The 19,682-nt window shown below is 32.0% G+C and overlaps 1 protein-coding gene and 1 pseudogene across 3 annotated transcripts in view; both read right to left on the reverse strand.

The window, feature by feature from the left end:
* Positions 1-19,682, reverse strand: part of ATF2 (activating transcription factor 2) — an 82,012-nt gene that overhangs the window by 34,989 nt on the left and 27,341 nt on the right. For 2 of the 3 annotated variants that reach the window (XM_008589852.1, XM_008589853.1), the window contains exons 4-9: positions 18,816-18,885; positions 10,543-10,639; positions 7,225-7,343; positions 6,959-7,087; positions 2,339-2,517; positions 1,584-1,698 (exon numbers count right to left, since the gene is read on the reverse strand). In XM_008589852.1, the coding sequence (XP_008588074.1) occupies positions 1,584-1,698; positions 2,339-2,517; positions 6,959-7,087; positions 7,225-7,343; positions 10,543-10,639; positions 18,816-18,885 (709 nt within the window). The remainder of the gene's footprint in view (positions 1-1,583; positions 1,699-2,338; positions 2,518-6,958; positions 7,088-7,224; positions 7,344-10,542; positions 10,640-18,815; positions 18,886-19,682) is intronic. The other variant, XM_008589854.1, reaches the window with a different exon arrangement.
* LOC103605274 lies at positions 4,726-5,503 on the reverse strand (annotated as a pseudogene).

Raw genomic sequence — 19,682 nt, forward strand, 5'->3', positions numbered from 1 at the left:
CCCCGCGCCTCGCTCAGCCAGTGAGCGGGAACCGGTCTGTATGTGGGATCCGAACCCTCGGGCGGGAGCGCCGCCGCGCTTCCCAAGCGGCGCACTATCCAGTGCGCCACCAGGCCGGCCCTCAAATAATGCATTTTGAACAACAAAATTCTGTTAGAAGAGACATTATTTTGAAATTACCTCAATCCAGGCTAATTTTGGACACTTAGGAAGATCACTTGGAAGAATTAGTAAATAAAAAAAAAAAGTAAATACTTTACATTAATCTCTTAGTAATATTCCTGGGGTATAACCTCACCAAAAGTGTTGGAATGCTACTATAAATAGGCTTTAAACAATTTGAAAAGCTTTACAGTAAATGATCACATTGTACTGATCAGCAATATGTATCTATAAAGGTAAAAGAAAACACTTTTTATTATATAAATGAGTATCTAAGGCTTGAGGTAAATTTCCAGGAAGAGAATAATAGAGAGACCCAAAAAGTGTTACACTGTAAATAATCTAGGTGAAAACGAAAACGTGTTCTGGAAAACTGCTAGATGTCTCAAAAAGTGGCTCTCAGGATGAAAATTTGAATGTTGAAGATATTACTTTTATGAAATGTGAGAGTAAGAAAAAAAAGCATTATTTCTAATTTACATTACTACAATGTGTTTTTAAATGTTCATTAAACTGTTAAATACTGTAAATAGGTATTTAACTATTTGACTATATCTTTCAAAATTTATTTAACATGACCCTCAAAAAACTCTTCTTTTGGAGCTTTCATTAGGAAAGTGGGAAACTATGGTTTTAGAATGTTTAGATTTTAATATGCTTTAGCCATCCAAGGAATTCCAGCAACTCAACTTGACCACAAAAGTTCATAGAGTGTGCCTTTATAAACAATTTCTATACTAACGGGAATATCATGGAGTTTACCTGACAAAAATTCTAATACAAATATCTTTTTAAAATTAGAAATCTGGGGTTGGCTGATTAGCTCACTGGGTAGAGTGTGGTGCTGATAACAACCAACGTCAAGGGTTCATTCAGATCCCCATAATGGCCAGTGTTTTTATAAAAAAATTCTCATATTAACCAGAATATCATGGAGTTACCTGACAAGCATAAAGTATTCTAGTACAAATATCTTTTTAAAATCAGAAATCTGGGGCTGGCCAGTTAGCTCAATGGGTAGAGTATGGTGCTAATAACACCGAAGGTCAAGGGTTTACATCCCCATAATAGCCAGTTGCAAAAAAAAAAAAAATTAGAAATCTGTGTTAATATTTGAATTCTACAGATCTAGTCAAATTGAAATGGGTAAATAAGAAATAAAGTTCTTAGTATAAAAATAAAGGAAAACAATTAAGATTTTGGGGGGAAGAAAAAATCTTTTCTATCCAGTTATGTTTGCTTTTCTGAATGGTATACGCTATTTTCATAAATATCAATGAATAAACACTATATATCACTAAAAAGTATTTTGTTAAATTCAGTTCCATAAGACAATCAAGCAGACCCAACTGTATTTTCTGATTGCTTTACAAAGACCAGACTTGCTATAAAGATTTAAATAGTCTAAATTTCTAACTTACTGGGACTGCAGCTGGAACGTGCACATTAGAACTTGTAATTGATGCAGGAATAGCAACAGGCATGGTTTGTCCATTAGGAAGATGCAACAGAAGAGGAAATGGGCCTGGTACAGGGCTAAGAAAAATAAAAGAAGGGAAATTAAAGACAAGAGATCCATAACAACCATCTCTTTAAAAAACAGCAGTATTTTTACTATTACCATATCATGTAAAGATAAATTTTCTAACCACTACAAAGAAAATTGCAAAATTACTTTTATTTGTATCCTAAATGAATAATATAGCAGTGTGAACAAAAAAAAAAAAAAGGAAAACATTATGAATTTACTTAGGACAATCTCCAATTTGTAAAATGAGAAAAATTTCCGAGTTCTCATCAGAAAGCTCTTGGGAGCTACCTGTAAGAACTGATAGAAATGTCATCTGATGATGAAGCAATTTATATGCTTGTGTGACATAGCATGAAAATAAGAGGTCATTGTAAATTCACATTCTATGTTGATTTTTTAAAACTAAGTTTTGGGTACTTTTCAAACTATCAGATAATATTTATATTTAAAAAATACCACCCAAGTATTGTTTCCAAAATTCAAGTAAGGAGACACACACACACACACACACACACACACACACACACACACACACACACACACACAGTCACACAGTCAAAATGTGAATTAAATGTCTTAGAGAAAAATCATAAAGAGAAAACTAACAATTCATATATAGTTCAATGACTGGCCCAAATCACTTACACAATTGGCCTGTTGGAGGATGGTGCCTGGGTGATTACAGTACTAGAAGTTGGTGAAGGTACTGCCTGCTGAATAATCACACTTGAGTCAGAACTTGTAAGCAGCACATTGGGAACCTGTAATGATGCTGGACGAACAATAGCTGATGTGGGCTGTGCAGTTTGTGCCAATGATACTTCCTATTTAATAAAGAGATAAAGAAAGGGTGGCATTTAAAAATGTACCTTAGTAAACAGAACACACTTCTAAAAGTATCCACAGTGTTTTATATTTAAACCTCAAAAGTAAATTAATATCTAAAAATAATTAAAAGAAACTTTCAGAAGCAGCTATAATGGTTCAAATGTAATGTTCAATTAGTATTTTAATTTTTAAAAATCTGAGTAGGTTTTCTCAATACAACTTGTTTTCCTATCAATCCAGAAATAAGTTAGGCTGGGCAATTTGGCTGTGATTCCATTTATAATTTTAGTAAAATATTAAAATTAAAATACAGTCCATTCTCATGAAATCATAGAACTTAAAATCCATAAGATATTGCCTAAACCTATTCCTACTTTATTCTGTACAAAGAGAAAAACAGATACAGGGAGACTATATTATAGTTAAAACAAATTCAATAATAGAAATGCTTAAAAATATTTTAAAGTAATATGAATGTTCGCTAATCTCGGTACCTATCCCTCCTATATCAATAATTTCTCAATATCAAAAGGCCACATAATACTGATATCTTGAATGTAAAATAAGTAATTCCTGGAGTGAAACCTTTCCAAATTAAAGGAAAACAGAATTTGTGAGACAGTGAGGACTGTAAAGATGGTATTTCCCCTAGTTTTACAGATTAGGAAATAAAGAGATTAAGGGCCTTACACAGAACTCCTTAACTAATCAGTGTAAGAATTAGGTCTACTGTGTTCTTTGAATTGGCCTTTATGCTGTCACTTACTGTCAAAGTCTTAATAAGCTACATAGGAAAAAGGACAAACTAGTACTACTTATAACTTCATTTATTCAACAAGTTTGAGAACTTATGTTCTCAAGGACTAGTGGGAAGAGAAACAATAAAGTGAAACAAACAAGAAAATTTTAGATTGTTACATGTTAAATGTTATAGAATAATAAGTGCAATATAATAAACAGTGAAAGATTAACTGAGGGCAGGGCAGAGTTGGCTACTTTAGTTATCCTAGTGAAGGAAGGTGAGCTTCTTTGCAAAAATGGCATTTGAGCTGACACTGAAAGGATAAGAGCACATTCTAGAGAAAAGGAAGAAATACCACATACACTGTCTTGAGGAAGTAAAAAGTCTGAAATATTTAATGAACACAATGGAGTGGCATGAGGTGAGGACAGATGGGTAGAGAAGTCCAGATCAAAGTCTGCTTATGCTAAGAAGTCTGAATTATCTTAAATACAAAGGCAAACCACTGAAGGATTTTAAGGAAGTGAATGGCATGATTCAATGTATTAAAAAACAAAACAAAACAAAACAAAGAGTCCTATAGAAAATAGAATGGAGATGAAAGCAGAAAATCCAGTTAGAAGGTAGTTGTTAATAATCCAAGTAAAAGATGATGATGGCTTGGACTAAAGTGGTAACACTGCACACAGACAGAAGTGGGTAAGATTCAGGATATATCCCGCAAGTAGGTCTGATAAGATCTGCAGTGTGAAGGAAAAGAAGAAATTAAAGTTGATTACTAAATTCTTGGCTTCAGCAAATAGGTGGATGAAGAAAATTTGCTGAGAAGAGGAAGCTTTGGGAAAGAATCAAGGACTCTGACTTACATATGTAAGTTTAAGGTGTCTATTAGAAATAAAAAGGGAAATGTGAAGATGGAGTTGGTTATGAATATGGCAATCTGGAGAGATATCTGGGTCAATATAAACTTGAGAATCATTGGTATGTGGATGGTTTTTAAAGTTATGGTTCTAGATGAGATCACCTAGGAAGAGAATCAAGAAAGAGGAGGCCCAGAACTGATTTTTTTACAAATTGCCATGGCTATGCCCTGCCCAAGAGGAACAAATGACTAAGCAAAGTTGGAAAAAGATGTTAACACAGCCATTAATAGTGAAAAACTGGTAAACATGAAGGGACCGGAATGCTGTCTATGAAGACAGACTTATATCAAAGATTTAACAGCATTTCTTTTTATTTTATTTTATTTTTTACACTTGAAGGCTGATGAAAAACCATTACTAACCCTATCAAAGAAAACCCAACATTTCAGTTAAATATATAGTAACTATATTTACTCATTAAGTACTTTTTATGTTTTCTAAAACACAACTTAAAAACATTCAACATGCATTTTTAATTCAGTACAATGGATTTAAGACCACGTATACTGTTATAAGCATCAAGGCTAGATTACAAACTATCAGTCATTGACATCATCGTCATCATCACCATCTTCATGTTTTCTTGTCAATGCATTTGATAATTCGTTGGCATTATCTTCTGATGACACCATATCAGTGGGAATAAGAATGCTTTTGGACCCAATTAATGATGGATTAATCAGAATATTCTGAACTGCTGATGTTGCATGAGTTGATGCTTTTACTGCTGGGGGCTGTGAAGTAGGCAGCTGTACTGTAAACCTTTGCCCTGTGAGGGACATTGGAGTACCTACTTTACTTGAAACAGACATGGTTTGTGGGGCTGGTGTGCCTAGTGTGGGAGTACTTGGTCTGCTAGTAACTGAATCGACACTTAACTGTGGAACTGTTACTCTTCCCGCAGAAGTAGATGCCTTTTTTTAATAGAGACTTAAGCTTATAATTTGGGGCTGTTAAGCAAAATCTATAAGGTGGCAATCTAGGACCTGAATATGGCTTGATTAATGGCAAAGGGGTTTGATTTCTTTGCCTTGCAGTACCTAATAAAAAATCTCTTGGGGGAGGAGAGGTAAAAGACTGGTTTGCACGACACTTGATTGCCAATTGCACATCATCTGCATCAACAGTAGCTTTCTTAGCGTGGCTTGAATAAATTTTTGCATTATCTAGAATTGTGGTCACATATTGGAAGGCAAACTCCAACATCTGATTTATTACTCTTGGCTCATATTCTGTAATCCCCATATCCTTCAGGATTTGTGCCATCTGTGCATCTTTCGGCATGCTCTTGGGAGACGCCATCTTGCCAGACTCCATGATATCCGGAGATCAGACTTCTCTAGCTAAATCACCCACATTAATGTATTTCACTCCTGATCTTAACGCAAGTTCTTTGCCTAGTGTGGTTTTTTCCCAACTCCTGGTATACCTGGCCCACTGTCCAGCCCCTCCCAGCTGCACGCCCTAACTGGTGAACAGGATGTTCAAGAGCAACATAGTCCCCAATGTGATGGCTCCTAACAGCATTTCTAACTGAGACAATGTTGAAAGAACCTTCATGTCCCTCCCCTCCCCAAAAAAACCCAGGAGAATTAATTACATTAAGATAATGATAACATAAAGTCCAATCCTTAAAAATTATGATTTTGGAGAAATCGCTGAAGACATGGGAAAATGTTCATTAATGCTGAGTTTTAAAGCACAATATAAAAGTAAGCTAGAATCTTTCTTTGTATCCATCCATTCTACGTAAGTAACTATTCACTTATATGTTTGCATGTATAAATATATATATATATCTCTCTCTAGGAAAAAATGTTTCAAAATATTAGTAATTCTTATTCAATTATGAGCTAATAGGTGATTTTGGTTTTCTTTGTATTTTTCTATATTTTAAGGTTTTTATAATTAGAATGTACATTTATAATCTGGAAAAGAAAATGAACCCACCCCCCCCAAATAGAAACCCAAATCCCCAAACCAAACGTAAGATCAGAGCATTTATTCCTAGGTAAAAAGTTACTTTTTCTGTATTTCCTTATTTCTTTTCTAGCTCCTCTGAATGGCAGGAGATGTCCATCAATAAATCATGGTTTTAGAATAACATAATCTAAAAAAGAACATTACCGTTGCCTCTTTATTGTATCCCAACATGGTGCTCCCAAATAAATGTGTTCATTTTATGCGCGTATTAATGAAAAAGTGATCAAGAAGTACCCAGAATAATGTTACTCAACAAAGAAATACAGCCCAGGTGGTCCCAGGTTGAATATTCTGGTCCCAGGTTACCAGACTATTCAAGATAGTATCATAATCTTCTTAGTTGCTGTTACCAAAGATATACTGCTCAGAATGAGTAACTAACTTATTAATCCCTTAGCCCTTTAAAAGCCTAAATAACCATCGTTCAATTTTTAGTTGTACAGGTTCTTAATTAATCTGTCACTGTATAAAAGTAGCTAAAAATAAAATACCAAAACCCAGAAAAATTAAGTTAAACTTATAAATTTAAATAACAGTTTTATCGAAAGTGACTGTTCTCTCCTATAATTTTTCTGTGTACAATAAATAATTATCTATAAAGATAGTTTTCTTTCCCTGAAATATCTGAGTATTCACAGGCTTTCTTACATATAAAACTACTGCAAACTGACACTGAATTATGTTAAATTTAATACAGTAACATTTTATGAAGATTAAATATTAAACTTCACTTGGGATACCAATTTTTTCCCTTAGTTTGTATTTCTACCATAAATACAAATTTCTAACCTTTTCATCACTGGTAGTAGACTCTGGGTGAGGTAAAGGACTATCCTGGTGAGTTGTTTCTACAACAGAAGGCTCTTCAATTTTGCTTCTTATGATGGGTGTTGCAAGAGGGGATAAATCTAGAGGCATCTAAAATGCAAACAACATAAAAAATGCTACAAGTTCAAAAATAATCAGTATGTCTAAATTAAGAAAGCAGGAAGTATAACTATCATTACTTTTCTATTAGAAGTACTCTTTTTTCAATTACATTGCTAACAACATACTTTTTTAATGTCGTCTTCTGAAGCTTTCTTGAATTCATTCTCAAACGGACTTGCCAACTCATTAAACAAACCCACTTCTTCACAGTTTTTCAAGAATCTTGTTGGTGTTGGGGTCTGATCTGAAATAAATGTCAAGAAGTAATCACACAGATTTAAATATCATATTAAGACTAAAATATAGCTAGTAAATTAATAAATTAGCAGGACTGGTTCAGTCAGTTGTTAATTCTCTTTGGAAAGACCTCTTCCTTTAAAGCAAACAAAATTTGGTTAAGTTTTTGTTGCACTTCAAGATATTTCCTCCAATTTTATGAATTATGAAAGTATGAAAAAAGTATTGATATTCAACTCTGCCTCACAAATATGTATAATTAACTATTTTTCAATTTTAAAAAAAGTATGAAAAAAGTCCTTTTTGCTCTTTAGTCCACTCCTTCTCTTTGAGTAGAGTGGCATAAACATCCTCTACTCAAGAGATAAACTATTATCATTATCTGAGTGATAAGAATTTTTTAAAAGATACATTATTAAAAATTATGATTGTTTAAATACATGCAATTGTATTTAGGATAAGAGCATGTATATTTGCTTTAACTTGGCCCTTCTTCTAGTTGTTCATATCTATTATGAAAGCAAGCTTAAGACAAAACAATCTTCAGTAGGTAGATCAAAATACAAGGAAGAAAAATAAAGTTGAAACAAGAGCTCTAAAAAAACAAAACAAAACTCTACGACTATCTACTGAAGCTAATTTTCTATTGTAATGGATTTTGTAAGCTTTGTATGAGGATTATGTCATGACTACAGAGTGATCTAGCTTAATTTTGAGGCAGTGGAGGAACATTCAACTCCTTCTTATAACTTTAAGTGAAATATTTCCACTATACTTGAATATGTACTCATGCTAGTACATTAACATGTATACTGAGTATACATGTATATATGTATTGACTACAGAACAAATGCCAGCTAAGTCCCATGTTGAATGAAATACAACAAACTTACAAATTTTGCTCATTTAGTCTTGCTATTTTCAAGACTGTTTATTCATATTGATAAGAGCTGGAAGCACTTTAAAATTCTATTCATATTTTATATATTTTAGGGCACCAATTTTATAGGTTATGTCAGGGATCTATCTTAAGCTAAATAAAAGTACTCTGTTGAGGATGACTCCTGGTTTAAGATAAAATACTCATAAAATCTTTTGTGAAATTAAAATTAGCATATTTGTTAACTATCGTGTCTCCACAGTGGGCATTACTTACTATTTTATCTTTGCCCTCACATATATACCCAGAGTACTTAGATTTTTACTATATATAAATATATTTAACACTAAAATGACCCATTTGTCATACACTTTATACATAATGAAGGCCTGTCTCAGGCACTGTTAATAATATTGGAATTACTCAAGGGACTCTGTGTCATAATTTTACCAATTAGTTAGTCTTTAATCTACCCCTCACTCCTATCCTCCAAAAGACCCCCAAAGTTGTATAATAGTAAGAGCCCAGTGTACATGTATCAGCTTAAGTCCATCATGACAATTCCTAAGTCAAATATAAATTTGACTCTTCTGTTCAGACCCCAAAAGTCTGTCTATCTAAGCTCATTAGAAGGCTTTTAACTTACGTTAAAGGGAGGAAAAAGTCTTAAAAATAAAATGCATAAGCATAAATCACTTTTATCAATGATCACTAGAATTGCCAAACTTGAGAAAAGTCAACATAGGCACAATCATTTAACATGCAGATTGCATATGGCTATTGATCATCAAATATATACCACACACATCATGCATTATATTTATACAGTAATGCTAAACTATTCATCTCAACATATGTTAGTAAAAATATGGTCACGTGCTATGTTTGAATGTGTTCCATTTTTCTGGAGCTTCAGTGGTGCAATCGGTTAGCACTTGGTACTTATATGAATGTGTTCCATTTTTCTATTGTACAAGTATTAATCATAAAGGAAAGTAGAGACCAACTTCAAAACATTTTTGAGTTAAAAAGTTACAGAGAGAGGTTGCTCCAAGGCAATAAGTTTCAGAGAAACAAAAACCTTCATTCCTAGGAGAGTGAACTTTCCAGGTTGTTGCTATTATTTTGCCTTTTTTTTTTGTTTGGTTCTAGCTCTTCATATCTGAACTACAATATTCCAAACAAATGCATGTATACCTCACTATTCTCTGTTTCCTTTCACTTAAGGAACTGCGATATGTTGAAAGTTTCCCTACATATTTCCTACATAAATTGTTTTTGATATATTGCTAACTTTTTGTTACCTCTAATTTCATTACAAAAATTTTGATACTGAAAGTCCAGGAAGAATCACCTAATATTTGCCTTATTATCTACCCAAAGCATTACATATGACACTTTGATCTCTATACTGAGTAATAATTTAAAAGTACTAATGTATTTGGTATTTAGGTATAATTCCAGACTTACAAACTTTACAGGAGCAAAGAAGAATCTAGAGTTAATCTGAATATTTATGATTTACAAATCTTGGGTTACGACACAAAAGATCTGAAATTTATATAAAATTTTACATAAAACTTTGTTTTCTTATCACAATATTTATTTATAAAATATATAAGTGAAGGGAAACTATACATAGTATGTGTATGTACATATACATAGATGTGTGTGTATATATATTTAAGTACCAAAAAAGGAAGCTTAACACAGCATGGAATGACAATAAACCAATGCATGAATTAGGTATCTCTTCACATACTGTGAAAAATAATCATATGCTTAGGTGATAACTCTACGTTCATGGGGTCAACACACAAAACAAACATTGACTGAATTTAGGCCCTCTTTATTGAAAGTATTTGACTAACAAAAATGTTTAGTCTGAAAAGAAATATAAACAAAATCCTAATGAACAAGTCTGCCAATTGCTCCTTCTTCAACAGGAGGAGCTTGATCATTTTCTATCTTCACACAGCCTTATAAACCAGGTGCAAGACAGCTAAAAGAAACATTTACTAAATACCACATTAATTCAATTATTATCAATTAAATGTAGACTATGTACATGGGATGTTCTCAAAGTCCTAATTAACTTTCACAAAACTGACATTGAAATCTATATTTAAAAACTACACAAAAAAGTGAAATGAATGGTCAGAAGGAAACATGGAAATGTAATGGGTAAAATACATGTTGCCAACATTTACTGTAAATGAAGTAACTGGAATATCACCAGACTATATTATTTACAGAGAATACACAAAATTTGTGCACATTCCAGGTGAAATATGTATATAAGCTATTAATAAAAGCATATACTAACCAGCCACAATGACACTGTCATTACGTGCTGGACCAAATTTCAGTGTCATCTCATGTTTATGTTTATGGACAGCCAAATGATCCTCGTTGGTAAAACGCTGTGGCAAAAAGTTTTAAAATATAGTTAAGATTTTCAAGTTGATCAAATAAGTAAAATGATAAGGAAATTCATTTCCACAACATGTAAAACCACCATTAACAGTGAAAAAGCAGTTTGTAAACTACAAAAGAATCTATTATTGTTAGTACAGATAAGCACACTAGATTTCAAATAATCTAGAGAAATCCATTACCCAAGAATAAGCAATACTGATACATTACTAGGTCACAAACTCATTTTAGAGTATTTAAAAATAAAGCTGAGGCAAAGAAACTTTATATAAATTTTATTGGGATACTAAAAGTAGACCACTGTTAATTTTTGTAATATCATATTAGAAATATATACTCCATGGCACTATGACTTTTGAAGAAAGTACTGTATTTACCTACATTTACGGTTACTTACCACTTTTTAAATAAGAATTTTCTTATAGGAATATTACTCCTGGACAAATTAAGAAATAAATCACGTTCATTATAGTACCACATAAAAAAAGAATGTCTTTGTTATAATCCAGCAAAGAAGGAGCAACCAATACAATAATAAAGCAGTTCATGTTAAAATAAAATAAAAATTTTAACTTAAAGTAGCCAAAGTGGTTTTTTTCATCAGAGTTCTTATATAAAAATGAATCAAAATTATTTTAAAAATAATTTTTAAAACTATCCATCACATTTTCTCCCCCTGCGCTTAACTTGGATGAGTTCTGCATGCCAAAGGTGACAATTATGATTATAACATAATAAATGCATTGTTTCGATATCTCATGTTTGGACATCAACCTTTATGAAGCTACTTTTCAAGTAACATTTATAACTGAAAATAGAGAGCATTTACTTTTTGCTATTTTAAAGCAATAATTTTAAAATGCTAAATTAAGAAATGTAAACTCACTCTTTACTCTATAACTTTACAAATGGGAATGATAAAATTATATGTACTTGAATCTGGTTTGCCCAAACCATCAAAATGGATTTCTTCTCTTATGTCTCTTCCCAAGACTCAATTCACTACAACTTTTCACACAACTAATAATGGTAGCTTTAGGATATCCTTAAAACAATGTAAAAAAAAAAAAAAAAAAAAAAAAAAAAAAAAAAACTTTAAAGAAAACTTTTCCATTACACTTTTTATACTATATCAAAAAAAGAAAAAAGTGTGAAACTGAGTACCTATATCATCCTTAGCCCAGCCCACTAGACGCCAGCCTATAGAAGTTAGAATCCCTCACTTGTGCTCCCATTATGGTCTCCACAATGCCTTGGTTATAGCACCTATCTCAGTATCATACAGGTACTGATATTTTCATGTCTGTCCTTTTAAGTTGGTCACGCTCCTACCGCAACACCCCAAATTTAGCATATAGTAAGTATTCAGTAAATGCTAATTAAAAGAATGAGCTCTTCACAATAAAAGAATTGAATCTTAATAATCAGTCTAAGAGGAGAAAAAACACCCAAAACCACAAACTGTTCATTACGTCAAATTAAGCTTTAATTTGTCTATATTTATCACTTAGTCTTTATCACACACCAGCAGAAAATTAACCATTATTTTATGACCTCTTTTCAGCACCTGCCTGTATTCCCACTGAAGGACAGTGTTCAGATACAACAGTACTTTCATCGCTTGACTTATTCATTTATTCTTCAGACATTTAATGAGCTCTAACCATAGATACTAGGACCACAATCTAGCTCTTCCCCACTCAGGTGTTATCTTCCTATTACTTTATCATTATAAGAATCCCTTCCAAATTTAGGAGAATAAGAAGTAGTGGTGCTTTTGACAGATTGCTGAATAACAAAGCTCTTGGAGAATGAACATATTTGCAGTTAACTGACATTATTTTATTGCTTTTTATACTTTGTATTACAGTTTTAAATGTATGTGTCTTATGTCCCACACTAAAAGTATCTTAAAGCAAGATTCATTTTATGTTCCAAAGAACCTCACAATGTGGCTTTTCCACTGAAGGCAAACATCAACCATTTGTGAATGAATGCATTTTGATACAGGTCCCAGATTTAAAAACTGCAAAGTCAGCAAAATTAATAGATAAGATCTTTGAAAGTTTTCTTCTAAATTTTATTCTACCAGTATCTTCTGCCTAGATTAGTCTGATCACAAACATTCAAATCAAAGTGCAACCACATATACCACAAATAACATTGTGTTCTGTACACAACTCTTAAAATGGAACCAAGCTTGATTCTAAGTGAAAAAGAGTAGCTAGAAGGACCCTAACATTTAGGATCATATGAATATTAAAGGGGGGAATATAAGGAATACGGATTTAGAAATTCTCATATAGGATCCACAGATTGAATTTACCTCTATGCTATTTATAAAGGAATTACTGATCAAACAATAATATTATTTATATATATGAACAGCAACACTTTCTGATGTGAAGGACAGAAAAAAAAAAAAAATCACCCAAATTGGCATTTGTTACAGGTGAATTTGACCTTGTCTATCATCAGAGAAAATTTACTTTTAACAAGAAATTTAAAAAGACAGTGGGAAAAGGCAATCTTGTCAAAAGGCAGTCACTGGGAAAAGTCATATATATGAAATAAGTGCATTTTTTTTTCAAGAAATACTTATAAAGTAACTACTACGTGCTATAATAATAATTTTTGCAGAATCTATGTGAATTGCTTTCCCAGCCAAATTAAAAGGTTTATTCTAAAAATAAGTTTTATAGAAAAATTATAATGATATTACTAGCAATAACAATATATTGAATTCATATAATTTCTTTTTTCTAGGCAATTCGAAGCACAACTCAAATGCAGGAAAACACAAGTATTTTTGTTAAACAACTGTAAGACCTTAAGCATACAGCTCAATAAACAAAAGGAAAGGCTGTTAAGGTTTAGTAGATAGGTCCCTAGCAGGACAGGTTAACTACCTCTTAAACAGCTATAAAAAGGGTAACCTGACAGATGGGAGAGGAGGGTGAATCAGTTGCTTCCATAATCAATTAATTTAAGCTCTTATATCAGGGAAATTTGTGTTTCCAAGGCTTGACTACTCTTACCAGAATTAACTTCCTAAGAAATTAGTTATTCTGCTTTTAATACATGAATTCACATCCATAATATATTATTATTTCTATTTAAAATATTAAATAGGCACAAATAAATTTTCAAGCCAGTTGAAGGACTAGTTGAAGGACTCCAACAGCAGAAAGTTACTGATTAACTCACACACACACACAAGCCTCCATTGAGACTTTAGAGTAAATATAAAATGAATCTTTATCTCTTTAGTAAAACAGCTTATAATGTATAAACATTCTACCAAAAAAATAATAAGAAAAATAATTTTCAAAAACAAAGATATTACCAATAAAATAGCAGAGTATCAATGTTAAATGAATCTTTCACTACATTTTCTCACTTTGTCTCTTTTACTGAATTCAACTGAACACCATTTTTTACAAGTGAAATTAACAGAAGTCCTTCTGTGGAATACCTAATAGGAATATAAAAAAAGATTAATGGCAAGAGTCTACAGTTAAAACTGTTTGCACTGATTTATATAAGCCTCTCTCTGAAGTGATATTATCAACAAAATGCATTTTAAAATGTAAAAATCTATTTGAAAATTTAAATTTTTCTAAGTGTGTTAAAGCTAAAATTCAAATTCTGAATAATGTCACTATTTAATGGTGACAAGAAACAATTTGCTCTACCACCACCAAATTGGTGCTTATAAAACCAATTCCTATAAGAACCTTCAATTTCCTATGAAATACTATTTCAATTTAAAGAGGGACTATGCCATTTCTGTTCTCAGCAAGATTTAACAAATGGATGATACGGACAGGTTATTTTTGGTCATTTACAAGGTGGTATTATAACACAGATACTATTTTAAATATCTTAGGGAACAAATATATGCCAAAAAATGTAATAATGCCCACGACTGGGGTACTCATTTTTAAAACTATCAGTGAGAATTAAACAATTGGAATAAAAAATTGATTTAGCTTTTAAAAATAATTTGGCAAAACATATGAACAACTTTAAAGATGTGTATACATGTATAAGATGCATACAAAGGGTTATGTAGAAGGACATTCATCACAATGTGGCTTATCATACTGGAATTAATTTAAAAGTTCATGATAGAAGGATAGGTAAATAAATTATGGCCCATGTTCTAGCAATAGAATACTACCTAATAATTTTTTGTAAAGCCATGTTTTCAATTAACACACAAAATGCTCATGATACATGTTATCTGAATACAAATAGAATACAAAATTGTGCATGTTATCTGAATACAAATAGAATACAAAATTTTAAAAATAAAACTAGATCCCATCCTTTCTTACCTACTTAAGGACCTCATTTCTGCAATGGTCCCTCTCTCTGCAGTGCCAAATATGCTGTAATATTCCCACATCCTCCTCCAGCTACATATTTCATAGTTTCCTTTAAGTTTTACTCCAAGAAAGAGCTGTCTTACAATGTCTCCATTTCTGGTTCTTTCCATTCTCTCTTCAACCTACTCCAAACACACTGTTGTTACTGCCTTTTCACTTAAAGCTACTCTTAGTAAGTTTCTAAATTCAATAGTAAGTGCTGAATTCTCATCTTATCCTATCAACAATATGACTCTATCATTCTTCCCACTATGAAATATTTTTTCTATTTGACTTCCAGGACTTAATTTTCCTCATTGGCTGCTGCTTCTTAGCCTCCTATGCAACATCCTCTCCCTCTTTCCTGGCTTTTAAACACTGGAGTGCCCTAAAGCTTAGTTCTCGCTCTTCTTCTCTAGCTACTCTTTCTTAATATAGAAGTAGGCAAATATGGGAATTAAAGATTATAAGACAAAATGTAAGTATTATAAGCCTTGACAATGTAAAAATAGATTACCAGACATCAGGAGACAGGAAAGGGAAGGTGGGAAGAAGTATGAATGTTTTAACTCCTTTCATAGTAAGGAGACTAAAAAATATTTCTAACTTTTTAATGTTTTTCACATATGAGGGTACTTCCAAAAGTTTGTGGAAAATAGAATTAAAAGATAATATGATTCTTTCCATGAGCTTTTTGACAATCTCTCATATATATTTAATGCTAGAGAGGTCTTTTAAGAAACAATCTCCTGTGATACGCATACACATATATAGCAATTGGTTTCTTTTTCTTCTGTTGAAGTTGTAGAAACATTGTTATTAGCTGTAATCCAGGGATTACAAAATCAAGTTGTGTTTTTCAATCCAAACTGGCAAAATGAATGACTTGAGTACCATCACTTTCTCCATTTAACTCAGTACCAAATCCAAGAAGTTAAAGTAAATCTGATTTACCAGAAAGAGTAAATTTGGTTGGTGGAACCTAAAATTATACTCTGAATTCTAGTGGCAAAGGATTCTACGAATTGCAGTTTTTAGCTCTATTAACTTTACAGAAAATGTATATAAAATATATCTCCAAATATATGTCAAATCAATCTATTTCTATGTTTACTGTTACCACTTAGTCCAAACTACCATCGTCTCTTACCTGGACCGCTGCCAGCCTCTAGCCTCCTTGCTTCCACTCTTAACACTTACTGCTCTGTGAATAAAATCCAAAACACCTTATCACAGTCCACAAAGCCCTACAGAGTATGTCTTGTTTTCTTTATCTCTCTGACCTCATCTCTTACCCTTCTCCTCATTGATTATTACATGTTCCAGCCACAATAGTTGTCCTTTTGTTCTTAAACATATCAAACCCATTCCCTCCTCAGGCCTTTACATTTGCTGTTTCTTTAGTCTGTAAATACATGCAAAGTTTGTTCCCACATGTTCTTTGTGTCTTTGTTCAATTGTCACCTTATCAGAGATACATTCCCTGATTAACCGATTTAATACAGCACCAACCCTGGTAGCTCCCATCTTTATCCTGCTCAACATTCTTAGATACCACATGAATTAAAATCATAATGAGATACTCCTACACACTTGCCAGAATGATTAAAAATTAAAAGACTAACCAAGACAATCTTGAAAAAGGAGAACTAAATTGGAGAACTTATCCTACCTGACTGGAACACTAACTGCAAAGCTAGAGTAATCAAGACAGTGTGGTACTGGCATTAAAATTGACAGACTAATGAACAGAACAGAATACAAAGGCCTAGAAATAGACCCACAGTTATACAATCATTTGATTTACAATAAAGGAGCCAAACCAATTTAAGAGGGAAAGAAAAATCTTTTCAGCAAATGATGCTGGAATATCTTAAAAAAACGTACGGAAAAAAAAAAAAAAAAAAGATTAGCTTCAACTCCTACCTCACACCATACTCAAAAATTAATTTCGTACGGAAAAAAAAAAAAAAAAAGATTAGCTTCAACTCCTACCTCACACCATACTCAAAAATTAATTTAAGGTGAAAAAGAGACCTAAATAAAAAAGCAAGCTTTTAGAGGAAAACAAAGGAGACTGTCTTTGTGACCTAAGGGTAGGCAAAAGTTACTTAGACAAGTCACAGAAAGCAACAACTATAAAAGATAAAAAACCAACACATTAGACTTAAGCATCTGATAATCAAAAGATATTATTATAAAAGTTAAGACGCAAACCACAGACTTGGAGAAAATATTTGACAAAGGACTGGTATCCAGTATATATGAAAAACTCCTAAAACTCAGTAATTAAAAGACAATCCAATTTTTAAAAACAGGCAAAAGATTTAAAAAGATACCTCACAAACAATATAATGTATGCAAATGGCCAATAAACATGACATGCTCATCTTTTCATTAGTTATCAAAGAAATGCAAATTAAAACCATGATGAGATACCAGTCCACACACACAAAAATGCTAAAACTTAAAAAACTGAGAAGCATAGGGTACAAGACCTCTCATACATTGTTGGTGGGAATGTAAAGTGGTATATCTCTTTTAGAAAAATGTTCAGTAATTTCCTAAAAAGTTAAACATATATCTATCATATGATCCCAATGTTACATTCCTAGGTATTAATCCAAGAGAAATGAAAGCATGTGTCCATACAAAGACTAGTACACAAATATTCACACCAGCTTTATTTGTAATAACTAAAAACTGGAAATAAGCAAAATATCCATCAACAGGTGAAGTAATAAGTTGTGGAATAATGAAATATTACCCCTCAAAGAAAAAGAATTAACTATTGATCACATAACATGGAGAAATCTTAAATTATGTGCAGTAAAAGGTGACAGACAAATGTATACATGGTATAATTCCATTTATATAAAATTCTGGAAAATGTAAACAAATCTACAGTGACAGAAGGCAGATCAGTGGTTAAAGGGATGGCAGGGCTGAGAGGGATTACAAATGGGCATGAAGAAACTTTTGTAGTGATGGATATATTCACTATCTTGATTGTGGTCATATTTTATGAGTATATAGATATGTTAAAAATTATCAATTGTACACAATAAAGTGCATATGTTTATAGTGTATCAATTATGTCATAATTTAAAATATCAATTAAAAAAATCAACTAAAAAATGTAAACCAATGAAGCACTTTAATGCTTATTTATAATTTACAGTCTGTATATTTAAGTACTTTGTTGTAATTTCACTATGCTTTAAACTTATTTTTTCAGTCTTCCTTAGTGTCTATAGTCATTTTAAGATTAGAATTATAACAGCAATAGATTAATAATTTATTGGCTTGTTAAAAAACTGAAATATTTTCTTAAGCTTCCATATGTGCTCTACATTATAGCTGTTAGACTTAAGAACACTAATACATTAATGGTACTGTCAGAAGTAAATATCAGTTAATTTTATAAGAGTTCAGCAAGTAAAATAATTCTCATATAAGACTGTGTACATTTGACTTCCAATTAGGCAGTTTAGCAATGACTTTCAACCAATAATGGTCAAATTAGTATACTTTTAAATCCTAGATTTTGTCCAGAGCTTCCACCTTTGTATTATAAGTTGTAACCCTCACCCCAATATTAGATTTTATTTTCCAAAACTCAGATATGCTATTGAGAAAAAGAATTTTTTTCCCAAAAGTTTTCTGGATTTTTAAATTCTAACTCTAAAATTTTATAAAACATTGTAAGAACATCCTTTTAATGACAACATATTCTGTCAGTGTTTCAATAAATGGGAATATAAAAAATGGTTTAGAGTAATTTATATATTACCTGGCCACATCCAGGGGCAGTGCATAGAAAGGGTTTGTCATCACTCATATTCCACAGGTCCTTGTATTGCCTATAATAAAATATAAAGAGATAAAGACTTTACAGTTCATATTTTAAAATAAAGAGTAATTTAAAACATCAATTTCAAAATTAATTTTCAGTAAGCTTATTACATTTCTATTTGAATGTGAAATGAACCACTTTTACTGACATTTTAACCCTATCTTCCACTTTCTTATTATGAGAGTACAAAAATAAATGCAACATGTAAATTTTACACTATAAAGAAAAGGTTAGAAACACTGTTCTATCAGTGGAACGAACAAATTTCATTCATTCGAAAAAATTAAATGAGTAAATGCTACTCAACCTTTCAAGGATCATACCGTATAGTTATGGAAAAAATGTAGCAAAATGTCTATCTCCAGTCCTAGTTTCTTTTTTTTTTTTTTTTGTCTTTTTTCGTGACCGGCAACGGATCGCAACCCTCAGTGTCGCGCCCGTACCGGACCGGGACCGGCAACGGGATCGCAACCCTCGGCGTTGCCGGTCCCGGTCGATAACTTCGTATAATGTATGCTATACGAAGTTATTACGTCAATAAAAAGAATATTATCTTCCTGCAAGAAGGCTTTCCTTTAGTTGATCCTGCCAACTCTAAATGGACAACAGAAATTATGAGTCACTAGTTTGATACATAGCTGTTAAAACCTAAAATTATGCTTTTGTGTAGTTTATATACCTATTTTCTCATATATGAAGAAATTTATTATGTCATAATTTTATTTTCATATATGAAATTATATAATTGGATCATATGGCTTTATAATATTACTTTCAGGTATAAAATTTTATATGTCTGCACTA

This window comes from Galeopterus variegatus, unplaced genomic scaffold, assembly GCF_000696425.1.
Source record: "Galeopterus variegatus unplaced genomic scaffold, G_variegatus-3.0.2 Scaffold5696, whole genome shotgun sequence".
Classification (NCBI taxonomy): Eukaryota; Metazoa; Chordata; class Mammalia; order Dermoptera; family Cynocephalidae; genus Galeopterus; species Galeopterus variegatus.